Source organism: Daucus carota, chromosome 3 (assembly GCF_001625215.2).
Source record: "Daucus carota subsp. sativus chromosome 3, DH1 v3.0, whole genome shotgun sequence".
In the NCBI taxonomy this organism is placed as follows: domain Eukaryota; kingdom Viridiplantae; phylum Streptophyta; class Magnoliopsida; order Apiales; family Apiaceae; genus Daucus; species Daucus carota.
In genome coordinates, this window is record NC_030383.2 from 40819488 (window position 1) to 40845857 (window position 26370).

Genomic DNA, 26370 nt, shown 5'->3' on the forward strand with positions numbered 1-26370 from the left:
TATTGAGTTAAAAAAAGATATCTCTTTTAACTGAAGTCATAGTTTTTGTCTCAAACTACTTTATTTACACTATTCCGCTTGGCAGGCTCTAGTAACAAATGTTTATACCAATTTTTTCTGAAAAAATCACATTAACTTCAACATCAAATCTTGGACGAGCTACAACTGCTAAAATCATGACTTTAGTGATAAAATTTTACTCTTGCAAGTCCTCCTCCTCATCCGTTAACATATAATAAGTCTCTAATTTTTTTAACAAATCAAACCACTTTTTATCAATATGAACAATATTGAACATATCAACAAATTTTGGATCTTCCGACAAAGTTTCTTTATCAAGCATAGATAGACAAAATTGTAGTATGTTTTTCTTATTTTCTTCAATTAAAAATGGTTTTGTAGACTTGGCGTGCCTCTTTACATTGTGCATATAATCCATGTGCTCACATTCATGGCATGAACTGCATCCCGAATTGTTTTTCCCTGTGGTAAAATTTATTTTGAAATTGTTGATGATCAATCTCTATTTGCTTATGACCACAATTTTTTGTTCTTCTATAAGATACATCAGCCACACCATCCTTCATATTTTGCTTTCCCAGCTTCTAAATATGGTGAACTGTGTGTTCGGGTACAAAGAATACAGTACTAACTTCTCTGGTGATATATTTCTTTAATCTTTAATTTTCCATTACTTCTCCCTAGTACAACTAAGTAAATACCGTTTCTCTGTTCATTTGATAATACTTTTATTGTTTTGGATTATATTTCTCCACCTACAAAATGTTATAAATAAAAAAAAAGTAAATTAACATTGATATAATCTTATTTCAAAAAAAAAACATTGATATAATTAAAATAATTTGAAAAATAGAACTTTAAAAATAAAAATCTTATACTGTATAAAAATTCATCCGATTGATAATGTGACCACACATCTTGTGTTTCTTGATTTTTAGCTATAATGATATAAATATTAGAAACATATTAATTTAATCATAAGAATTAAAAAATAGAGATAAATATATCGTATATATAAATTATTAAAATTACCTCAAAAGGCAAGAATTCATTTAAATTAATTTGATTTTCAACCCTTCCATTTCTTTGAGATTAAATATTTTTTTCCTGTGTAATATTAATTTCACCTATAGCAAAAGGAAAGTAATTTTTTTAAAAATGATTTACAAAAATCAAAAGTAAAATTTATAGATAAGTAACTACTCTCACTGAGTGAAGGCATATTCAAGTTAATGTGATTTCTGTTAAATTCTTCTCGCATAGTTTGTACATATTCAAACATATATACGCGTATACAAAAATTAAACATAAAAATATTATTTGATATTAACACAATAAAATATATTGAGAAATTACATTGACATTACCATATGGGCTAATATATGTGTCACATGTTGATTTCAACCTATAGTTACATTAAAAATATGAACAAATAATGTTGTGTATTAAAAAGTTGAAATAAATAAATTAAAAATAAATTATGAATTACATTTTTGTATATTTTCTTGATTTTCAGCATTTCCAATAAATTGAGTGAAAACATTTCTTCATGTTCAAAATCAACTTCACCTACAAAATATAAAAAATAAAAATAAAAGTGAACACAATTTACATAATTTGGAATTAAAAATTACAAATAAAATAATATTACTTACAAAGATGGAAGGGTATTGAGATCTAGAATTTTTTTGGTCGATTCTTCTTCCATGTCTTATACAATACACCTCAAATTACAAAAAAAAAAAGGTTAATATTTATCATTAAAAGTAAATAAAACACAAAATTAATTATGAATTAACATAGATGAAAACTCAAAGGAACAAGAGAGATGGGAGAACTGAATCCTGAATCTTGTGTTCAGTATTTAGAGAAAGATTTAAATTGATATTATATCTTGCACTCATTATGTCTCTTACTTCACTCTTCCGAATACTACTACAATGATTTTAGAATAATATTCTCAACAATATTTCTTATATATAACTCCCAATTAACATCCATACTCGATCATAACTCATCCCGAGTCAACAATTGCTATAGGCCAGGTTAGATCTGGTGATTTACAGCGTTTCGAAATCAGATATCAAGCATGTTTATACTAAGATAACAATAGAAGATTCGAAGTGCAAGAGAGAGGGGTGCAAGGAGAGAGTGTGAGAAAAGATAAAAGTAAAAAGGAATGAGGATTTAGAGGAAGGTTATACAAGTATGTAAAAACTAGGGATAATAGTTGTTTTGAGTTAATTTTGAGATTGATTTTGTTGTATTAATATTGGTCTTGCAGGAGTACTCTATTTGCAATCACTTGCAACTTGTTTTGCAACTAAATATAATTTTCAACAGATTTTTTCAAAGTTGCATTTGTTGCAGTTGTAGATATGGTTGCAGATGCTACCACCGTATCTTTACAATTTTTTTTTTTATAGTTTGTTTAAAAAAGACAGCATTTTTACAAAAATTCTTTAAAATATGAATATATATGAAAAAATCCCATAAATTTATTAATATGTACGCGCTTAAAACTTAAACATCTAATATATTCTAACAGAAGATAAGCATCTCCTGATAACTTTGCTAGGAAACACAATATGATTTCTAATATATTCTAGTTAACTTTGCTAGGAAACACAATATAATTTCTAATATATTCCAACAGAAGATAAGCATCTCTGTTAACTTTGCTAGGAAACACAATGGCCGTATTTGAAAGTTAGAGGTTTGGGGTAAAATTAGAGGTTTGAGGTGATTTGGAGGTTTGACCATATTAATCCGCTAATGTTAGTGTTTGATAGTTAGCGGATTGAAGTATAGGTTTGGGATCCAAAAGCTAATTTTCAAAAAGTTATTTTGAAGAATTTTTTGGGTCAGAGGTTTTGGTATGTGTCATAAAAAGCTAATCAAACAGCTATTTGCCAAACAGTTTTATCGGAAACCACTAATTCAATCTGCCAGTGAAAACATCTATTTCAATCCGCTAGTCAAAACATCTAATTCAATCCGCTAACAGCTAACCGTACTTCCCAACCAAGACCAACATAATTCCAATATTTTTTTGTTAGGAACATAATTTCAATTAATTAATTTCTTGCGTTTAAGGAAGATACCCGAAGTTATTTAGCGAAAAAAAAAAAAAAAGACACCAGAAGTTGATCTTAAAGGAAACGACGCCGTGTGACTCAGATTCATTATTGTTCAATTGTGTGTTTTGTCGTGTTGGACAGTTATATCTCATTTGTTCTTCAGGCCACATTTTCAATCCCACGATATTACATGATAATCCCAAAATCAAACATCGACCCACGTTAATTCACCTCTCTTTTTCACAAACCCATGTTTCAATTTCCCCATTTAATCATTTAATTTTTCTTGAAAATCCCAAAAAAATCTTGAAAATTTGCAGGCATGGCTGCTGCACTTAGAGCAAAATCATCAAGAAGTACATCATGTTTCAGTCTTTCTCAGTTCAGATTCTTCATACTCAATCACATACATGATGTCCGTATAGCCAGTTTTCAAACCAGGTCAACAAGTAGACTGGATGATTATATTAGTGATAGTGGTTATCATAGGCCTGTTTCAATAAAAGACAACTTTTTTGATAAGGGGTATGATAATTTCGAGTGTTTCAAGGGTTTTAGTAGGAGGATTAGTGTTTCTAGTGCTTATGGTGATCCTCCTGAGGTTTGGCAGCCTCCTGGTGATGGTATTGTGGTTAGGCCTGGTGTGAAATTTGTGCAGGTGCCTGATAAAGATGGAGGGGGCTCGGGTTCGAGTGGCGGGTTTGGGGGGAAGGATGAGTCTTGGGGAGGATCTAATATGGGTAATAGTTTTCCGACTCCGAAAGAGATTTGTAAAGGGCTTGATAAGTTTGTTATTGGGCAGGAAAGAGCTAAAAAGGTAGTGGCTTTAGTTTAGTTATTGTTAGTGTTATTATCTGTATGTTATTATTAGTTCATTGTTTGTCAAAATAATGCACACTTCTATAACAAACAAGTACTGAAGTATTATACCCTGATGGAAGGCAAGCGAGTAACATCCGCGCTGCTAGCCCCTTTCTGTAAGGGAAAATCAATCCCATTGAATCAACCTGTCCGTAGTTGGTATGAAGCTCTATATAATTTATCTGTTGGCTCTTTTGTTATTGTTGGGGAAAAAAATCAGATTAAGTAATGCATCATCAGTCTGTTGTGCAATTACATTTCCAACATCATTGAGACAAAAATTTATTTTGCGTGGTTGCAGGTACTTGCTGTTGCAGTTTATAACCACTATAAGAGAATATCAAGTGACACTTTGGAAAAGTATGTAGCCTTTTACTCCGTAGTCCATTTTTCTGTGGGATGTTCTATTATTGTCGTGATGTGCTTCAGTTTCATTTTGTCTTAAATTACTGATTAAACTCTCAAACTGCTGATTGGTCAGATGTTTGGAGTACATAATTTTGACCGAGGTTCATTCTTATGTTAGTAGCATATCAGTGCTCATTGATCTCTATTATATTATTTTATATGGAAATATTACTTAAACCAAACAGGATTATTGCATTGTAATAACAAATGTAATCAATTTATTGAAATTGCTTGACAAGTGGAGTATCATATTCTAGTTCTTCTACTGATAAAATTTTGCATGGTCAACACATCCGTTAGAATTTTAGGGAAAACCTCCATAATCCATTACTTCTTTCATCTTACCAAACAAAATTGTGATTTCTGCTATTAATTAGAATACATACAAATAGTAATTTCTATATTTAGATAGTGTTTCAAAATTTGGTCAAAAAGGCTGATTATAGGGTTTTTAAATTAGAATGGGATGTATACCAATCTATATTATGTTTAAACTGAATCATAACGATCAATGAAAATCTGGCCAAATGACTGTGAAACTAAAATACCTTTTGTAGGGAAGAAGAGAAGATATCAAAAATAAAAAGGCGTGCATCATCATCATACTCAATATCTGAGCCATTTAGCCACTAGTTGTGATGCATTTATCTTTTTTCACTTTACCTTCCAAAACCTCTCTCCTGTCATTTTTTGTTCTTTGAAATTAAGACTAAGAGCTGTGAGCTCTGAGGGATCCTTTTTATCACCTGTTGAAATGAAGCTAACCTACAAACACTTTAATTTTTGGAAGTATCATTTTAAACTATCATCTTGTGTTTAATTGTAGGATAAGAATTAGGTGACAGGATTTCACCTTGATCTTCTCCTTGGTGTTTAAAGTTGTGTTTTTCTGGTAATAATCAAATTGTATGCTAGTAGATTTTCATCTAGCTAAATATTACATACCTGCAGAGTTGCAGTTGTACTATGTTGTTAGTTATAAAATTAATATAAAAATGAAAAATTCTTCTTCTTCAGGTTTCATGTGTTATTGCTACCTGTATATACTGTGTTAATATGCTAATATCTGATGAAACTGGATTTTGTGTCCGATTATGCCTTCCAATCAATCTCCAGTTTCTTACAGTAATTATTGAGGCCCTCCTATTACCGATTAGACTAATTTTGGATTTTCACAATACTAGTTTAAAATTGATATTCCATGTGTTTGCTAATTACTATTCAGAGCTTACTACATACATGTCCATTTATAATTCTGATATGTTACCACTTGGAAAGTTAGGTCTGCTGGTAATTCAGGCAGTGACAAAACTAATGCCATGGATAATGATGCCGTGGAACTCGAGAAGAGTAATATTCTAATGATGGGGCCAACCGGTTCAGGTAATTCTAATTGGCCAGAATTTCAATATATTGACATCTGATTGTGTTGCCCATTGACTATGGTTTCATTTTATGATAATAGCTGTATTTATATATACTGCAGTTTGGCTATAAGCATCTTATCTTCCAATTTCTATTATATCATTTATTTACTGGTGTTATTTGAAGGACAGGGAAGACACTACTTGCCAAGACCTTGGCCCGATTGGTGAATGTACCTTTCGTAATTGCAGATGCTACCACTCTTACTCAGGCAAGCTAATAATTCGTAACTTTTTTTAAAAGTAGGTGTTCATTCTTTCCCTCTTGATTAGGTGATCTCTAATGGCCTTATCACGCGGTGAATCATCATGTTCTGATGAATCTGATTTAGCTCCAGAATACACCCATGTGGTAGATGGTTGAAGGGAATTAGGAAATTCTGAACTTCTGATAATATGTATTTTTAATTATGATTCATTATTCAGAATTTATAAGAAATGATCAAATCTGGAATCGGTTAAGGACATAAAACCTTTCTAAAGTTTAAAGACATATACATTTTAGCAAATATTTACTCATTCCTACTAGTGATGCAGTGTGATAGTAATCTTGAATATCAGTTTAAGTGTCTAACTGTGCTTGTTATTTGCAGGCAGGATATGTTGGTGAAGATGTAGAGTCCATACTATACAAGCTCCTAACAGTAATGTTTTCCAGACCTGTTTTATTACTATTAATTAAGTTGCGTCTATATGCGTGGTTGGGGGTTGGGAGGTAGTTTCCCATGGCTTGTGTTATCTGTGAATGTTCCTCTACTTCTCTTTTTGCGGGCTCTTTTTGGTTGTATGTTTAATTAGAACAATGTTCTTACGTGGTCATGCAGCCTTGTGGTTGGTGGAGTGCAATTCATAGTTATCTTTGACATATATGAAAAAACGAACTTCTGTTGTGAAAATAAAAGAGAGAAAAAAATTGTGCTTAAAATAGTTTTCTTCTTTGTCATGGATTTCTGACCTTGTGATGCTTGATTCAGGTTGCAGACTATAATGTTGTAGCTGCCCAGCAGGGCATCGTATATATTGATGAAGTTGACAAAATCACAAAAAAGGTAACACATGGAAAGATTAAACCATTTCATTCAACTTGAAGCGCTTATTCAATTTTTTTTTACTCCTGTCTCTATAATTTACAGGCTGAAAGCCTCAATATTAGTAGAGATGTTTCTGGAGAGGGTGTCCAGCAGGCATTACTGAAAATGCTGGAAGGGACTGTAAGTGTTCATTTAATCTTTTCTGCTACCAATATACTAAATTACGCTTTTATTTAACTTTGTCTTTCTTTCTTTCTTTCATTTTTTTTTCTTTTGCCTTATTTCTCTCTCTATTTCCTTCTGTCCTAGAAAAAAGAGAACTGTAAATTAATTATAATAGTAATATAAGGGCGTCAGTTTCCCAATACGCTTGGATAATACATGTTCAAAATAGTTTTTCAGTTTAAGAGTTATTTGCATCTGATTATTTGGTGAGTAGCATACAATTTTTGTGTAGTCATATTTAGCATGAAGTTCTTGTAACATTATGTTAATGACATTTATGTAATATAGTGATTCCGGTTCATAGGCTATAACAGTACCGCTTGTTTTCCATGTTCACCTTAAAGCTGATTTTCCATGTATTATGTAATTAAACTGCACTCAGTTTAACCTATCCTTCGGAAAAATTGATAGGTATGATCAAACCATCCATCTTAAGCTGCTCTAAGAGCATGCAATGCTATGCTTGGTTGCATTGCTATAATTTAGCACCAAATGCAAAAAGACACGTCCTCAAAGGAGTTGCATAGTTGAATGCAAATATGCATACATACATAATTGGTTGCAAATTTGCAACCAAGGATGCATCTTGCCACATCATCAATCACCTATGAATGAAATGAAAGTTGTTACTCCCTCCGTCCCCATGAGTTGTATACATTGGGGGATGGGAACGCGGCACGCACTTTAATGCTCCTGTAAAGTATAGTTCTATAATTTATTTTTAAGATTTTCTTTTTCTGAATAAAAATTTTAAATTTTTATTCAGAAAGAGAAAATTGAAAAAATAAGATAGAGAACTATACTTTACAAGAGCATTAAAGTGCGTGCCGAGCAGTGAAATAAAACATATAGAATTGAATGGGACAGAGGGAGTATACTTTAAAAAAAAGTTGTAAGAATTAGAATAAAAGTTGGTCAACTTTGGAATTATTTCATTCAAAATGCAACTAGCATTGGAGTATGAGTCCTATTTTAGCACCAGAGAGCACTTGTTGGGGCCATATTATAGCTATAGCTATTTTGCATTTGGCATTGGACTTGCTATGAGTTCTGAAATACATTTTTGAAATAGTGTTGTGTGGCTTGTAATATATTGTTATTATTTGTTTTAATTCTTTCTCCAATTTGTATTCCTGATGATACAAGACAAAAGGTAATCTTCTCATCGATCTGTTTCATTCTGCTGAATTTTAGTTACGCACTAAACATTCAGGTAAGTTATATGCACCAATCTTGAACCTTTGAACCTTCCCACTGGTTTATTCCTCAAGTAACTGGTCCATATACACTATACAGAAAGTAAATTGCATCAAGGATCCTCTCCAAAAACTTTTATCTGTTATAAATATCTCGTTAGTAGCAGGCAATATGGTTGTTTCGGATGTCTTGTGCTTAGGCATCCTCTATAAAATATAAATCTTAAATTTCAGGAGTTCATTTCAAAGTTCGGTGGTATTTAAGTGCAAAACTTGAATCTCATGTCTGTATTTTTAATATTTTTATCCTTGTATTGGTGGAATAACAATTAGTCACCTTCGAAGTTTACTGTAATTAAGTGTGTATATATCTTTCGTAAAGTAAAATATATGTGTTAATTGATCTATGATGGCATTCGTGTTCAGATAGTCAATGTACCAGAAAAGGGAGCTAGAAAGCATCCGAGAGGTGACAATATACAGGTAATAATGAATGAGTAAAGCCTTGAAAGTAATTTGCATGCATAGGATTAGACATCATAATTTTGGTTAAAATTGATCTCTCTGTTTGTTTTAGTGTTGCAAGACTACTTGTTAATTATGCATTAGCAATTAAGTCCAAACTTGTGTTACATAGACATACTTTTAAAATCTGTGAAGTCCATGTGGCCTTCTCTGTCCCTTGATTCTGGGCAAGGGTCAGTTTACTCCTTTACTCGCACATGTATCAGACATTACATGACTTGCAACTCTATGTATATGTGACATCGCCTCTAAAAGTTCCTGCTACTCATTTATATATTAAATTTTAAAAATGTTTTACCTCCCCCTTCCCTCTCAAAAGCGTACCTGAGTTTAATGTTGTTCATATGATTTGGTGGCCCAGAAAGTACAATTTCTATATTTTGCTGCTTTTGGTATATGATACTGTAAGATTTTCTAATCATCTAAATCTAATATGTTGGTATATTTTACAGATTGACACCAAAGATATTCTCTTTATCTGTGGCGGTGCCTTCATAGACTTGGAGAAAACAATCTCTGAAAGGTCATGATACTATTATGTAAACTGTGCAGTGTTCAGTATAGTTATCTACTTCCTTTTTTCTTTCTTTGCTAAATGCTTTCCTTCTTTTGCTACATTGACTCCAACCTTAAATAATTTCTGTTATTTAATATTGTATCAGTATAAATGCTTCTATCCTCTGATGTAAAATGTCTAAAAAGAATAAGGTTTTTGGTTGTGATCCTAGTACCTATAAATCTTCACAACTGTTTCTTCACTATTGTTTCACTTTTAGAAGGTTGTGGAACTTGGCAAAATGAGAAGTTATCTTTCTCACCATGTTGCAAAGAAGATTTTCTGTCCTCTTTACCCATGTGCTTTTCTGCAACTTGAAATCTTCTGCATGCTGTCCAGGCGCCAGGATTCTTCTATTGGATTTGGTGCACCAGTTCGTGCAAACATGAGGACTGCTAGTGTTACACAAGCGTCTGTGACATCGTCGTTACTGGACACTGTATGATCACTTATTAATGAAGTGCACCCATATTTTAAAGCATACATGAAGACAGAAATTTGTAAAGTTACTTACATCTTGATCACGATAGTTATATACTTATATTTATGGTTGGCAGGTGGAAAGCAGTGATCTTATTGCATATGGTCTGATACCTGAATTTGTTGGACGATTTCCCATTCTTGTTAACTTGTCCGCTCTTACTGAGGATCAACTGGTTCAGGTAATTATTGGTAAATTTTTGGAACGCATATAACTTGGTCAATACACAAACAAAAGTGCTCGCTCAATCTGAATACCTCACATAATTTAATGGAGTGGTCTTTCGTAGAAATTACTCTGGTAGGTTTTGAATCTCTGATAATACTAATAGTGGTGAACTAGTTATGCTTGTAAAAGTCATTTATGTTCTTTTCTAATCTAAAGAATTTATCTGTTAGAGAGACCTTGTTTTGCATATGTTCACTAGCAATGTCGTTTTGTAGGTGCTAACGGAGCCAAAAAATGCTTTAGGAAAGCAATACAGAAAGATGTTTCAAATGAATGGAGTAAGTGTGTTAACTTATCTCAGGCTTGTTTGATGTAATAATAACTTCACATAATCTAAAGCCCAAAAAAATCCTTTCCATATTACTCTATGCATCTGATATTACTGAACTCTCATCAATAAAATGCAACTTTATCACTTATTGTCAGGTGAATCTGCATTTCACCGAAGGTGCTTTGAGATTGATTGCTAGAAAAGCAATTACCAAAAACACTGGTGCTCGTGGTTTAAGGTCCTTGTTAGAGACCATATTGATGGATTCTATGTATGAGGTATGCAACTACTTCATTCAGTGGCTTTGACGTCTGTTTAAAATAATTAAGAACATGTTCCCCCCCCCCCCCCCCCGCGCGCAAAATCTCGATTACATTGCGCGTTTGGCGTTGACCTCTATTTAAAATAATCAAGAATATGTTGGCCCCCCATAATCTCAATTACATTGCGCATATGGGTTCTTACATAAAATACTGAGAGGATTATGTTTGCAAAACACTTCTACAAATTTTACAAATAGTGGATTACTGTATAGTTTCTTTGAACTTTTGCAGATTCCTGATGAGAGAACGGGGGATGACATAATAGATGCTGTTGTTGTTGACGAGGAAGCTGTTGGATCAGAGGGTCGTGGATGCGGAGCTAAGATCTTATATGGTCGGGGCGCATTGACCAACTTTCTCTCAAAACAAAAGTCAAAAGATGTCGAGGTAACAGTCCAACTTGTGCAATATTAATCTTTAACATGGAGAGAAATTTTTGTTGAAGTAAATAAATCAGTTTTTTAATGCATTGTATTAGGCAAATGCAGAAGGATCTGATGGTGATCAGGAGGGTGAATCCGAGCTTCCTTCCATTGTAGCAATGTAACTCTGTTGCTTTGATTGTAACTTCTGTGTAATTCATCTTGGATGATTTATGATGCCACACATGTACAGTGTATAAATTAATTGAAAATATCGATCATCTTCATAGACACTAATATATAATAAGTAATAGTGACAATGACTAATTATAATGTGTGTATTTTAATCATTGGTGAATCCGGGATTTTCATTAAATCTACCCTTATCAATGTGATAGCGGATTGAAAATCAATATTTTAATTTACGTGTTGGCGTGAATTATTGTGAGGGGCAATTAAAGCCCGCAATGCATAGAAAATCCCTTCTTTTTTTAGCAATGCAGTGCAGTCTTTTGACAAGTTTTGAAATCCTACCGAGAAAGATATTACCCCCAAGAGAATCTCCAATTATGAGGAGGGTTTAGTTAAAAATTGGGTTTGGTATATCATCAATAAAAAATATAGTCAATCTCGTAAAAAATCATACTTCAACCACCAACTTTTTATGGATGGCCATATATTTGTCGAATGTAAAAAATTGTAATTACACATCATTTATTATCATATTAAACTGATATATATTCTATTTAAAAAAATCAAAATTTAATAACATACTATTTTTACATTATAGTCAATTAATATAACCAATATCATTGAAGCATAATGTCTTCCAGGTTCAACAAATTTTATATAATGTCTTAGAGCATCTCCAACGGCGTTGGCTATAATCGTTGGCTAAATTGGACCTGTAAGACATTATGTAAAATTTGCTGAACCTGTAAGACATTTTGCTTCAATGGTACTGGCTATATTGGTTGGCTATAATTTAAAAATAGTATGTTATTAATATTTTAAATTGTTAAAATAGAATATATCAGTTCAATATGGTAATAAATGATGTACAATCTTCCTACAGATTTTCTTACAGACCCGTAGAGGTTCGACAAATTTAGCCATCCATAGGAGGTTGGCTAAATTTATACACAACAGCTGAGCATGGTTGGAGTTGGGTTTTTGAAACTGTTGGCTAAATTTTTTTATTTTAGGTATGCCACCTCACTTTTTAGCCAAGGGTTTTAGATGGTTGGAGATGCTCTTATAAGTCTAATTTAACGAACGATTATAGCCAATATCGAGCATCTCCAACCATCTAAAACCCTTGGCTAAAAGGTGAGTTGGCATACCTAAAATAAAAAAATTTAGCCAACAGCTCCAGAAACTCAACTCCAACCATGCTCAACTGTTGTCTATAAATTTAGCCAACCTCCTATGGATGGCTAAATTTGTCGAACCTCTACAGGTCTGTAAGAAAATCTGTAGGAAGATTGTACATCATTTATTACCGTATTGAAAATTTAAAATATTAATAACATACTATTTCTAAATTATAGCCAACCAATATAGTCAGTACCATTCAAGCAAAATGTCTTACAGGTTCAACAAATTTTACATAATGTCTTACAATCCAATTTAGCCAACGATTATAGCCAACGCCGTTGGAGATGCTCTAACTCCCTTATTTCTGTTATTGTTTGATGTGGCGGACTGTCCATAAAAGTTACTCCCTCTGTCCCATTTAATTGTATACGTTTCTTTTTAACTGTTCGACACGCATTTCAATGCTCTTATAAAATATAGTTCCATTACTTATTTTTCAGATTTTCTTTTTCTGAATAAAAATAGAACATCCAAACTTTAATTCAGAAAAAGAAAATTTTAAAAATAAATTACACAACTATACTTTACGGGAGCATTAAAGTCCGTGCCGCGTCCCCGTCCCCCAATGTATACAATTCAGGGGGACGGAGGGAGTACTAATTTACGTCTAGTTAATAAGATTAAATATAGTCAAGAGTGATTTTGTTAGATTCGTATTCATGAAATTTTTATATTTAATATTAATATGAAACAAAAGATATTAACAATTAATAGTATGAATTTCATATTCAATATTAATATGAAATTAAAAATATTAACGATCAAAAGGGAAATTTTTATATTTAATATTAATATTAATTTAAAAATATTAACGATCAAAAGTATGAATCGACAAACGTGATAAAAGCATATAGATGAGGGAGTGTTATTTTTTTCCTTTTTGAATAAAAATATTAAACTTAGTATTCGAAGCTGAGAAGCTTAAAATCATGATGTTATTTTAAGAAGAGATTGAAAGTTGAATACTGCCATCGCAGAAGTGGTAGTTTGTAATGGATGCCCATTTGCTTTACAAAATAAATTGAACTAGAAAAATCAATGCATTTGAATAATATGAGATATTCAACACATAAGGGCCCATCCAGCCCAAATTGACAATAATTCCTATCTTAAAAATTGAACGTTGATCCTTATTCTTTTCTCTTTCATTAAAAAAAAAAAACACACAGAAAATAAACAAAAAATAAAACAAGCATTTTCATTTTTTTCAGGGCAGATAGATAATTTGATGTTTGTGTTCCTGAGGTCTATCAATTCATATTTAAACTGAATTCGATCAATCAGTTGATGCCCATCTCCTTTTGTTTCTTCTTTCTTGAAAATAAAGAAGAAACAAAAGGAGGGAAAGTTTTTCAGATAAAAATCAAATCTTGAAGATTTCAAGAAAAAGCTTGAATCTTTACAATTGTTGATCAAATTGATGAAGTGGGTCGATTGGTATTGATTAAATTAAGTTTTATATAATTATGGATATGGATAATATTGAGTGTGTATCTACAGATGAGATGCTTATGATGGAAGATGATGATTTGATTAATCATCATCATCATAGTAATGCTTTTCCTGCTAATCTTTTTAATAATCATCAAAATCTTTCAAAGCCTCATCACAAGAATAATAATAATGATGGTAGTAATAATATTAATGGGGCTCTTCTGGGGTTGACTCCAGCTACCAGTGTTCATGAATTGTTGGAATGTCCTGTTTGTACCAATTCTATGTACCCTCCTATTCATCAGGTATTTTTCTCTCCCCCTCTCTTTGATTCTGTGTATATATGTGTGTTATAGTATGTTCTTTGATTTTCTTCAATTTGGTTTTTATTGTAGATCAAAATTTTTGACCTTTGGTTTTGTTAAATATTCGAATGATATGGTTTTGAATTCCTTTGCTATTAGTTACTTGTGTTTGGTGTTGTAAAATAATTGTTATTATTCTTGTTTGGTTTCTTTCTTGCATTGTTGTCAATGGTGAATGTCTTACAACTCAGGTTAATAGACCGGGTGAGGATGCTTCGAATTAGAAAGAAGAATGAAGTTTTAAGGAGAGTTGCAAACCTAATAATTCTAATCCTCATCGACGTAACAAAGCATGTCGAGACAACATAATCATTAAAATAAAGATGAAAAACTACCTACTGAGGATAAACTAGAATAGCGCAACTGCTTATTTGATCTTTAATTACTACTTCATGCTTGTTTGGAACTCCAATAAGAGTCGTGCAACTGCAAAGTACGAGTTGGAACTCCAATACCAGAAGAACTGCTGCCACCACCATGTTAGGTATAGTAGTCTCCCTTGTGTTGGTTTTTCTACCTTGATCATGATCTCTGCTGCATAATAGGCGCTGCAGTACTTGGACCACTAGCATAGCAACTTTTACTCGTAACAGATTTTCTATGTGATGGACAACATCACCATTTTGATGGAGTAACAATTTGAGTTTATGGTTATCATTTGTGTTGTAAGTGAAGATTTCTGTTTTTTGACAAATCAAATTTCTGCTGGAGCGGTGGATCAGCATCAGAACTGTGTCAGACCTCTTATTGGCTGAAATTTAGGAAACTCCTAAGAACATATAAAATCCACAAGGCTCACCTACTTAATTGAATTAGATAACTCCCAAGACTATGTAGCATCCAGCAGGCTGACCTAGTCCATTAAAATCAATGTTCTAAAAATCATAACTTGGCCGAGTACTCATTTCTAACCTCTTATTTGATTCAAGCTTTAATTAACCTGGTCAAAAAATGATTTTGTCAGATTTCGGTCAAAACTCAGTTTGACTCACAGAGTCGAACGGAATTTGACTTGCTCAGATTTCTAATTCTTCTTTTTAAAATATTATTTATTGGTAATATTACTCCCTTCGTCCCACCTAAATGTAAACATTTGGGTTGGGCACGGAGGTTAAGAAACTATATAAAGTAAGAGTGAAAAGTAAGAAACGTGAGGATAGTGGTGGAACCGATTGATATTTAATGTATAAAGTAAGTATAGTGGAGAAAAGTAGTAGGGGTAGTTGATTTTTATATTATAAAATTTTAATATATTTGATAAATTTTGAAATGTAAAGAATTGGAGGGGACATCCCAAAAAGGAAAGTGTAAAGAAATGGTTGGGACAGAGGAAGTATTAAATATAAAAAAAAAATATTACTATTAAGTTTTAAGTCTCAAAGACATGTAACCTAAAATCGGAATGAAAAGATTTAATATATGAGACTTTAAAATAAAAGAAGTCATATCTGATTAGCTCTCCGAGTACTCATTCCGAGTACTCTTTTCTCTGCAACAAAACTGAGTTGAACCGATTTCTGATTTTTACTATCTTGAATTAAATGAAGTCGGACCAGATGCCTACCTATATTTAATAATTTTCTGGCTATGCTAAAACCTAAGCAACCTGTGTTCAGCATGTCCTCGAGCAACTCATTCTATGTAATCATTGAGTGTTACTGTTACCTAATGACACTCATTCTATGTAATCATAGAGTGTTTTTGTCACCTAATAACTTACACCAGACAATGTAGTTCATCAGGTTTTCCTAGACTATAAGTTTATAGCTTTATGCTGCGTTTGGTTGGAGTCTTGGAGAGAATGGGATGTTGAATGAAACGTTGGGAAGAAAATCAAAGCTAAAAAAGTGGTGGAAGATAGAATAGTTAAAAAATGTGAATGCAAATTTTTCTATGAGGATTTGTGGAAAAAGATGAGTAGAAGTAGGAAAGAAGCATCAGTATTCATCCACTAAGTTGTGGGATCAAGCTCTTCCACAAATATGTGTCAAAGGAATGGAATTAGGACTCTTTTCCTATACATTACAAATTTCTTTCAATTTCAAGCTACATACATTCGTTCCAAACCATAGTGCTGGGTTACAGAACGAGTCTTATAGTTAGATGTATATGTCTCTCATAGAAGCATTTAACTTTGAGTTATCAACAGAGAGTTGTGAATCTTGAGCTGGTTCCACCCAATGTTTGATTAGTCTTGCGTGTTTATCTTGTCTCGTGAATACTATTTCAGCCTTCTCAGTAGATTTATTAGTCTAAATCCATAATGTGTTGCTTTTCACTAGAGTATGAAGTTGATTATATACATAAATTGTGGAGGGCATTGTCTTGGAGTTTCCACCGCTCTTTTTGTTTAGTTCCACCCTGTCCTCCAACCATATATATGCAGGCAATTGATAATTAGAAACCAAAATTATAATAGAAACTAATCTACACTACTACTTTTTTTTTTTGTAAAATAGATTTTGTATAATCTTACCTGCATATATAATTCACATTCAATATATATACATATCTTTTTCTCCCCTATCATGTTCATGTGTCTCCCTTTCATCATTTCCTCTTCAATATTCACAGCCTCCATCACAACATTGCCATTTGCAAACTGCAAACATCAATTTTTACTGCCCCTGTAAAAACACCAACATTCACGGTCATTTTCTTCTTAATTAGCAGCAATCTCTGGCGGGTGACCTTGTTGATGGGGAGTTTTATTTTTGGGATCTTCTCTTTCTCTCTCCCTAATGACACTCATTCTATGTAATCATAGAGTGTTTTTGTCACCTAATAACTTACACCAGACAATGTTGTTCATCAGGTTTTTCTAGACTATAAGTTTATAGCTTAATGCTGCGTTTGGTTGGAGTCTTGGAGAAAATGGGATGTTGAATGAAACATTGGGAAGAAAATCAAAGCTAAAAAAGTGGTGGAAGATAGTATAGTTAAAAAATGTGAATGCAAATTTTTCTATGAGGATTTGTGGAAAAAGATGAGTAGAAGTAGGAAAGAAGCATCAGTATTCATCCACTAAGTTGTGGGATCAAGCTCTTCCACAAATATGTGTCAAAGGAATGGAATTAGGACTCTTTTCCTATACATTACAAATTTCTTTCAATTTCAAGCTACATACATTCGTTCCAAACCATAGTGCCGGGTTACAGAACGAGTCTTATAGTTAGATGTATATGTCTCTCATAGAAGCATTTAACTTTGAGTTATCAACAGAGAGTTGTGAATCTTGAGCTGGTTCCACCCAATGTTTGATTAGTCTTGCGTGTTTATCTTGTCTCGTGAATACTATTTCAGCCTTCTCAGTAGATTTATTAGTCTAAATCCATAATGTGTTGCTTTTCACTAGTCTATGAAGTTGATTATATACATAAATTGTGGAGGGCATTGTCTTGGAGTTTCCACCGCTCTTTTTGTTCAGTTCCACCCTGTCCTCCGACCATATATATGCAGGCAATTGATAAATAGAAACCAAAATTATAATAGAAACTAATCTACACTACTACCTTTTTTTTTCCGTAAAATAGATTTTGTATAATCTTACCTGCATATATAATTCACATTCAATATATATATACATATCTTTTTCTCTCCTATCATGTTCATGTGTCTCCCTTTCATCATTTCCTCTTCAATATTCACAGCCTCCATCACAACATTGCCATTTGCAAACTGCAAACATCAGTTTTTACTGCCCCTGTAAAAACACCAACATTCACGGTCATTTTCCTCTTAATTAGTAGCAATCTCTGGCGGGTGACCTTTTTGATGGGGAGTTTTAATTGTTGGGATCTTCTCTCTCTCTCTCCCTTCAACCCCCCCCCCCCCCCCCCCCCCCCAAAAAAAAAAAAAAAAACCTTCTAGGTATACATACTTTTCCCTCAAACTTTCTTCTTCTTTTTTCACAACAACATTACTTCATCTTAGTAATTCAATTCTGCCCCCTAGTTTCAGTAATTTATATTGCTAAAAATCTTTTTCGGCAAGGTCCAATAAACTTTTCTATTGAGTTCGAATCATCTTCATGATTATGCAACAAAGTTACCAGTTGACACAGATTGGTAATTTACTTAACATAAATAAATGATTTTATTTATACAAATTATTGATTTTTGTGATACGATTTAGTGATTAGAGTTTAGATCTGGTAAAATATGTTCATATCATGTTTAACTTTTAAATTTGATGATCTTTATCCCAAGTGATGGTTATCATAAGTGGTAGTTTACGTTGGTCAAACTTAAAAGTGGCTTAAATACGTTTTGAAAGTGATAGTTGTACATGATGGTTGTTAAGTGAAAATGGTGGGTGAAATCAACGATAATGGTGGTAATCAGAGATGAAGATGGTGCCAGTGATAGGAGGTGAAACTATTGTTATGACAGTAGGTGATGATGATAGATATAGTGTGTATATGTGTAACATGAATGAATAAAGTTTTATTGGAGAAGACCTATATATATATGGGAGCTGAATATTTTTTAAGTTACAAACTTTTTCGTACATGTTATGTCATAGTTATATTAGGTTGACCTCCGTGCTTCGATATCATTAAAAAGTAGCAGAATTATGTTGCATATTTGTAAGAGGTTGACCCCCTTGCTTCTCTCACGGTACAATCCTCTTCTCGCTGAGCCCCCTTTCTCTTCGGTCCATAGACACAAAATGTAAAAAAATGCAGGACAGGCACCAACAGTTCATAACTAACTACGATCAAAGTCGTGGCTACTCCAACCAAAAAAGGGCACGTCAAAACCAAGTGTGTGTTGGTTTTTTCCTCGGCTTTTTGAACCACTTTGAGGACTCCCACTAGAGAAAGCCCAAATTTTCTGATGTGGATTGAAAGGAAGTTGGGCGTCGCCCAGCTCCTCATAAATGATGTTAGAATCAGCTGGCCCATCTTTGGACTCCTAAAATACTTAATTTCCTCTTCTTCTTTTTTTTGAATATTTTCCCTCTTTGTTTTTTATATATCATTCCTTAAGTCCATAGGTTTGTTTCTTTATAATTGGACCCATTTTCTCAATGAGGGAAGTATGAAATAAAGCAGGTTTATTTTTTGATCAATAATACTAGGTGAAATCTTCGCTTTTTCCTCTTCCTATCCCATAGGTACAGTGTTTGAATCAATAAAAAACCAAAAAAAAAAAGAAAAAAAAAAGAAGAGAACAAATGAGAGTGAAAGCCCTTCTAGGGATATGGAAAGTTATGAAGTAATAAAAGAGGAAGTCATCAGCAATACTTCAACCTATTTACTTCCTCCAATTGCAGAAAGAAAGGGCACCTTTCGGTGGTGAAATAGAACAATGTTCTGATAGGTACAAGCTTCAAGGTGTTTCAGCAATCCCAAAGTGGTTTTTTTAAATTTGTACAATTAAGGAAATATTAATTTTGTTTTTTAATATTGAACTCTTTCAGAACGCAACTAAGCCCCAGTGTGAAATTAAAAAAAAGTCTGTGACACTGAACTGGAATCTCCAATATACAAGAACAGGAAATAAGTGAGGGTTCGGTTCTCAATTGAGCACTTACCTATATATACACGAGTACAAATTACATTTATCAGAACAATTGTAAATATTTGGTATCCGTGTGCACATTATTTTTCTGTATCAAGCTGTCATCTATATATCAATATTACCAGTAGTAACTTGCTTCCTTGCAGTGTCACAATGGTCACACACTGTGCTCCACCTGTAAAGCAAGGGTTCAGAACCGATGTCCTACTTGTAGACAAGAGCTTGGAGATATCAGGTGTTTGGCTTTAGAGAAGGTAGCTGAATCACTTGAACTCCCATGCAAATATCAATTAATGGGATGTCCTGGGATATTTCCATACTACAGCAAACTTAAGCATGAAACAGTTTGCGACTTCCGACCATACAATTGCCCGTATGCTGGATCAGAGTGTTCTGTTACAGGAGACATTCCTTATCTGGTTTCCCATCTGAGAGATGACCATAAAGTTGATATGCACACAGGATGTACTTTCAACCATCGCTACGTAAAATCCAATCCCCGGGAAGTTGAAAATGCCACTTGGATGCTTACAGTAAGTTTTGCCTTTCATATATGTTTTTGATTTGACTAGTACAATAGAAGCACTTCTATAAGGTTTGTAATTGAACCCTCGTTGACATGCAAAAGATTGTCATTAAAAACTGAGTGTGCTATCCTTGGTGTTTTTAACTATGCATAACATGGTGTATTTTGTTTCAGGTCTTCCATTGCTTTGGCCAGTATTTTTGCCTTCATTTTGAAGCTTTTCAACTTGGCACGGCCCCTGTATACATGGCTTTTCTTCGTTTCATGGGTGATGAGGCTGATGCTCGCAGTTACAGTTACAGCTTAGAGGTAGGAGCAAATGGCAGAAAGCTCATATGGGAGGGTACCCCCCGTAGTGTCCGTGATAGCCACAGGAAGGTGAGGGATAGTCATGATGGCCTTATAATTCAAAGGAATATGGCACTCTTCTTCTCTGGTGGGGATAGGAAAGAGCTAAAGCTAAGAGTTACAGGAAGAATATGGAAGGAACAACATAGTCCAGATTCTGGGGTGTGTATACCAAATGTTTCTCAGTAAAATCGTAAACAATTTGAAGGTAAGGTTCACCTGTCTCGTGTTGGATCTTTGCAAGTTGCTCTTTTTATTATACTGGAAACTGGAAAACTTCTCAGGAAGCTTTAACTTAAGCTTCAGGTAATTGTTTATTCTTAATCCCCCTTTGTGACTGTAAGTCTGTAACAGCAGACTATCTCTCTAAGTGCATGTCTGTATGTATGTACACATGTATCAACAATTCTGTTCGTAAATATTGCTACATTCTTCAAATCTCTATGAAACTTTGAACTTTGGTCGAAACTTGCTGCCTCTAGGACATGAGTATGTACATTATGCTTTCTTCACCATTCATTTATACATTGGCTACCTATTTGATTTCTAGGCGTTTCTGGTATCGCGGTAACTTCACAGCCCCGGAACATGATGCCTGGAGCCTCAGGAGAACACAAAACTACTGCAATTTTTCGGGAAGGATGACGAAACATCAGTATCTGAAGATTCTGAAATGAACTCGGGTTCGATCATCGTTCCTGACAATAAAAAAACAAGAAATTATTCTGACAATTTTACATGTCGCTATGCTAATCCTACCAGGCCATATAAATTGTTAAAAGCAACTTCCATTCACAATTGAGGTAGTCAATTACTGGCGTAGTGTAGTGTAAGCACCAACAATGATGCTGTGGTTGCTGACTTGCTGTGTATATTTTTGGTCGTGTCAGAGAGCTCTTTAAATCGATTGGCCTAGTTATTACATTCACGAACATCCAAATCGACAGAGGATAAGCCTTTAAGCACCGGCTTATTCAACCGTGCTCTATTAAGACATAACATTTGCAAGCATGAAAATAGAAATAAAACTAAGAAAGACCCCAAATGTCACAACTTGTTGGCCGTTTATCCGTATATATTTCTAATTCAATATTTTGTCAAGGCCGGTTTATAGCTTTCTAAAGGTCTCGCTCTATTTTAAGTTTTTGTTTTGTAGTTTTATATATGTTAATTTTGTTTTAATTTACGGTGATTCATTTTAATAATTTTTTTTTTGAGTTTATTAATTTTATTTAGATTAGATTATTTTTGTTTTGTTAGAAAAAACGTGTTGCTTTCAATTTTATAATTTTATTTTGTTTTAAAATTTAATTTCACTTTCTAAATGTTTTTTTTAAAATTTATTTTTATTTTATTTTATTTTTTAATTTATAAAGTACATTTTAAAATATAATTCATTCAAATAATAATATAGACTAGAATAAATTCTAATGATAAGCCACAATCAATTTATTAGACTTACAGTCTTGAACTAATCATTTTAAAAATTATTTATTTCTAGTTAAAGTTTATAAACAAAATAGTTTATTAAAATCTATATACATTAACAGTTTGGTCAGTCGGTATTTAAGCGGAATTATGGACTTACTTATCCTTTTTAACTAAAATTATTATCTTTTTTATATTTTTTAACTAAATAAACTCAACCTTTTTAACTAAAACACATTATTTTTTTTTCAGATTCCTAACTGAAAAACTGATTTTCCAAAAAATAAAACATACAATATACATATAAATAAGATAATAGTATTATGTATAATTATTAATATACAACCAATGAAATGTTTCAATTAAATACATCAATGTTGTTTTTAATTACTCATTGTTATTACTTTTAAAAGTAATATCATAGATTTATACAATACTATACTATTATATTATTATTATTATTATTACTATTATTATTATTATATTAAAATTGAAATTTAATAATTTTATTGATCGGACATTATATATACTCACGAGCCCAACCGAAACTAATCATGAGCCTTCATGTTTTGGTCATCCTTTTGTAGGGTGAGAGAACCCAAAATAGAGGACGTAGTCTTAGAAAGCACACAAGGGACTTAGTGTATAAAGTTGATAACCTTTAAGTTGAGGCCAGTTGTAATAGAGATGATGAGGCCTTAGAGCCTAGTGGCCTAGTTGACGAATGTGCCCTAGGGAGAAAACCCCTAAACTAGCAGTCTTGAACTATGTCGTTTCCGAGATGAATGACCCTGATATAGCAATCATTGATCACAAAGTCCTTAATATGACAAAGTCAAGATATAGTGAATCACAGGGTGATGACCCCTAGAGTGATGACTCATTGGATGATAACCCGAGCGACCCAGTTGGAGCGTTCCTGGTGGCGCAAACATTGTTGGAGCGACCCCGGGTGGAGCGATCCCGATGGAACAGCCCCGGGTGCAGAGACCTCGAGCGAAGAGACTCCAAGATAGAGAGACCTAAGTGTAACGACCTCCAGAGCTATCATGCGTACCTTTAACGATCCCTCTTCTGGGATGAGGACCTTGAACCTTGATAAATCTTCTATGTAAGGAAGGCTCACTAATGGTGTGGCATAACAAAATGATGAGTCCAAAGAACTTGGTCCAATTTTGATATTGGACTAGAGAGCTGATGATATTCATTAATTAAGATGAATAAGCCCACCGCGATGATCAATATATGAACTTGGCCTGTCGAGGCCGATTCCACTTTCGAGTAGCACAAGATAATATTATTTTTGTGTGAGTGTTCTTCGGGACTCTCTTAGATATGGGATTTATTAAATATCTATTCATGTGTTTTAAATCAGGACTTTCACCATAAAAGAAAAAAAGACAACTCATCAAATTATATATAGATAACAAAATCTTGAACCATGTTATCTCTACTATAGGAGAAAGTCATACCTTCATCGGCACTTGAAGCCATGGAAGTAAAGAGTTGTCTTTGTTGTGAAGACGATCTCCCACATGCTCACTTTTGTGACTCAATACTGTAATATTGTTAGATGTATCATAATGGATCGTGTATCGAATGTCTCAAAAAATTGTTCCAATCATGGGATGTTTGACTCGAACTAGTACCACCTATAAAAATAAAAACATAAATTAAATAAATTGTAAAATGAAAAACGAAATTAAATAAAGTGTAAAACAAAAAAATTTGAATTATAAATTATTAAATAAGCAAAGTTAAATTTAACAAAAATAAAATTATATTATAATCTTAAATAAAATAAAAAGTAAAACTAAAAATTAAAACAAAAATTACCATGGTTGCTCGTCGTGACTAGAGGTGGCAATCGTTTCATTTTGTATACTTTCGTTTCGTGTATTTTTGTGTTTCGTATACTCGAAGGTGAAATCTGTATCCGTCTGTTATTAATTTCGTGTACTTAATTTGAAACCCGTATCCTATTCGAAATGTTTCGTGTATTTTTCGTATACTTTTCGTGTACATTATATATAAATATATTAATATAATTTTAATCAAAAATAGATTTAATATATATATATATATTCTTATATTATTTTACTAAATGTGAATGATATATTTACACTTGTATGTAATTCTCTACACATTTGCTAATGTATATATAATATATATCTATATATACATATAAATATATTTTTTAGATAATTATATATTTAATATATTATAGCATATATATAATATAAATTATGTACAGATATTTCGTATATTTTCGTGTATCCAAAATGAAAACACATATCCGACACGAAATCTATTGTGTAATTTCGTGTTCGTGTACTGTTTCGTATATCGAAAATTAAAATTTATATTAATTTTTTCGTGTCGTTTTATTTCGTGTTAACGTGTTACATGTCAAATTGTCGGCATGTGAGAGAGCTCGAGCTCGAGGTTGTGGCGTGGCGAACTCCGAGTAAAGTTTTGTGAAGAAATTGTACCCCTACCTTCTTCCGTAATCAATATACTTATATAAAGGAGAAGCATGGAGCGTACATGTGGCGCCTCTCAAATCGCTTCGTTCTATTTTTTAAATTTTTTGGAATTTTCGGACGAAAAATATCAAAAATTAGAATTACCTTTTTTTAGTTTCGGATATATCAGAAATAAATTTCAGAATCTGATTTTATTTCAAATTATTTATGGAATATAGCAGCTTGAAAGTTTTAATCTGATTTTGTTTCAGATTATTTAATTATGGAAAAGAGTAGCACACAAGTCTCTCTGCACCTATAAATACCCCAATAGGTTGTAGGGTTTTGAATCATCTAAACACAACCTACTCTCTCTCAATACCACAACCCTACCTCTCTGGTGATAGTTCTCTTGCTCGATTTTTAACTCAGTGGTGCCGTTCTTCTGCAAAGATAAGTGAATCTTGCTCGATTTTTAACTCAGTGGTGTCGTTCTTCTGCAAAGATAAGTGAAGGTTGTTTATACAGTTTTAAAAAATATAAAGGTTGTTGCAAGTAAAAGGTAGTTATAGACCGCTATATGGGAGTCGACAAATCCAAACATAGGAGAATAATATAGTCTTGACATGATATTGATGGATGATAGCAATAAATTAACTATTAGTGATGTATGTTTGTTGGTTATTCTTTTATAATATTTGTTTTGTTCATCGGACATGTTTGTTGTTAATTTTTATATAATTTACTTTGTATACAGAAAAAAAATAATTCATGCATTATTTGTTTGCTTCTTTGAAGCAACTTTTAAGTGAAGTGAAGACTGTTTACACAGTATTAAAAAATAAAGCTTATTACAAGCAAGGGTAGTTATAGACCGTTATATCACGGATTTAAGTTAGATTTTTTTGTGCACAATCAATCCAAAAAAATTGTAGGAAGGTGACAATGTAAGAACATGATTACTTTTAAAAAAAACATAAATAAAATTAATATTCGTCGTGTTTTAAAATATGTTAATTACGTGTAGAAATTTATTTTCATTCTTTCACCATGAATTATAGTCCAATTTTGCAATTTTATATATTAGTATTGGTATTAAATCAAGATTTTTATAATATAAAATTTATTTTATCCTACAAATATTAATTTTTAATCATTAATATACTTTTTATAAACAGCCACAAAATTATTATATTCTACAAATATTAATATTGAATCATTAATATAATTTTTATAGGCCGCCGCATCGCGCGGTTTCTTAACTGGTTAACACAAAAAATATTATAATTGTTAGATGTGACGTGTGAGCCACTCGACATGAAAGGAGGGCTACTAAGCAAATAATTTGGATATAGATCTGTCATTCCGAATTTATATCTGAAAAATTGAATTTGTATCCGAAAATATTATTAGAAAATATTCAAATCCGTTTTCAAAAAAATTCTAATCCGAATCTGATGGATAATATCTGGGATCGGATACTATTTCAATATGTTTGATATCATCCAACTTTTTAAATTTAATGAAAAATAACTTAATAACTTATTTTACTATTGAAGTAAGAGTTAAAATATTATGAAATATCTTTAAAATAATATATAAGTATATAACATATATGTGATATATATTTTCTAATAGTCTGCTCTTAAATGTATTTCTAAAAAATATATTAAATTATCTACGCATATATATATATTACTATTTAATTTCTAATTATTTAATAGTAAATATATATATATATATATATATATAAATTTTTACTTTCAGATTAAGGAATATGCATATCTGTGTTCAAAATTATTATAAATAATATTTATTTTATTTCAAATTCAGATAATATTTATATTATTTCTTGATATGAATATAAATATTTTGAATGAATATTAAATTTTCCCAAACTTTTTAAAGCA

At 32.3% G+C, this 26370-nt stretch overlaps 2 protein-coding genes across 4 annotated transcripts; both read left to right on the plus strand.

The window, feature by feature from the left end:
* The first annotated feature begins 3205 nt into the window (after nt 1-3205).
* LOC108214877 (CLP protease regulatory subunit CLPX1, mitochondrial) lies at nt 3206-11342 on the plus strand. Of its 2 annotated transcripts, XM_017387117.2 has the most exons (16): nt 3786-3918; nt 4043-4121; nt 4264-4322; nt 5653-5753; nt 5927-6006; nt 6388-6438; nt 6769-6843; nt 6928-7005; nt 8673-8729; nt 9224-9294; nt 9667-9766; nt 9885-9989; nt 10252-10314; nt 10463-10585; nt 10862-11017; nt 11109-11342. In XM_017387117.2, the coding sequence occupies exons 4-16, from the start codon at nt 5690-5692 to the stop codon at nt 11175-11177; spliced, it is 1092 nt and encodes a 363-aa protein (XP_017242606.1). In that variant the 5' UTR covers nt 3786-3918; nt 4043-4121; nt 4264-4322; nt 5653-5689; the 3' UTR covers nt 11178-11342. The 2 variants fall into 2 exon arrangements, with proteins under 2 accessions (XP_017242605.1, XP_017242606.1); XM_017387116.2 differs by lacking the exon at nt 4043-4121 and having other exon boundaries at nt 3206-3918.
* Nucleotides 11343-13527: 2185 nt separating this feature from the next.
* LOC108214869 (E3 ubiquitin-protein ligase SINAT3) lies at nt 13528-21470 on the plus strand. Of its 2 annotated transcripts, none has more exons than XR_001805813.2 (4): nt 13528-14108; nt 19840-20226; nt 20394-20873; nt 21118-21352. XR_001805813.2 is itself a non-coding variant. In XM_017387105.2 (4 exons), exons 1-3 carry the CDS (start codon nt 13836-13838, stop codon nt 20754-20756), a joined length of 1023 nt encoding a protein of 340 aa, XP_017242594.1. In that variant the 5' UTR covers nt 13571-13835; the 3' UTR covers nt 20757-20775; nt 21118-21470. The 2 variants fall into 2 exon arrangements, 1 of the variants encoding a protein (XP_017242594.1); XM_017387105.2 differs by having other exon boundaries at nt 13571-14108; nt 20394-20775; nt 21118-21470.
* Nucleotides 21471-26370: the final 4900 nt, after the last annotated feature.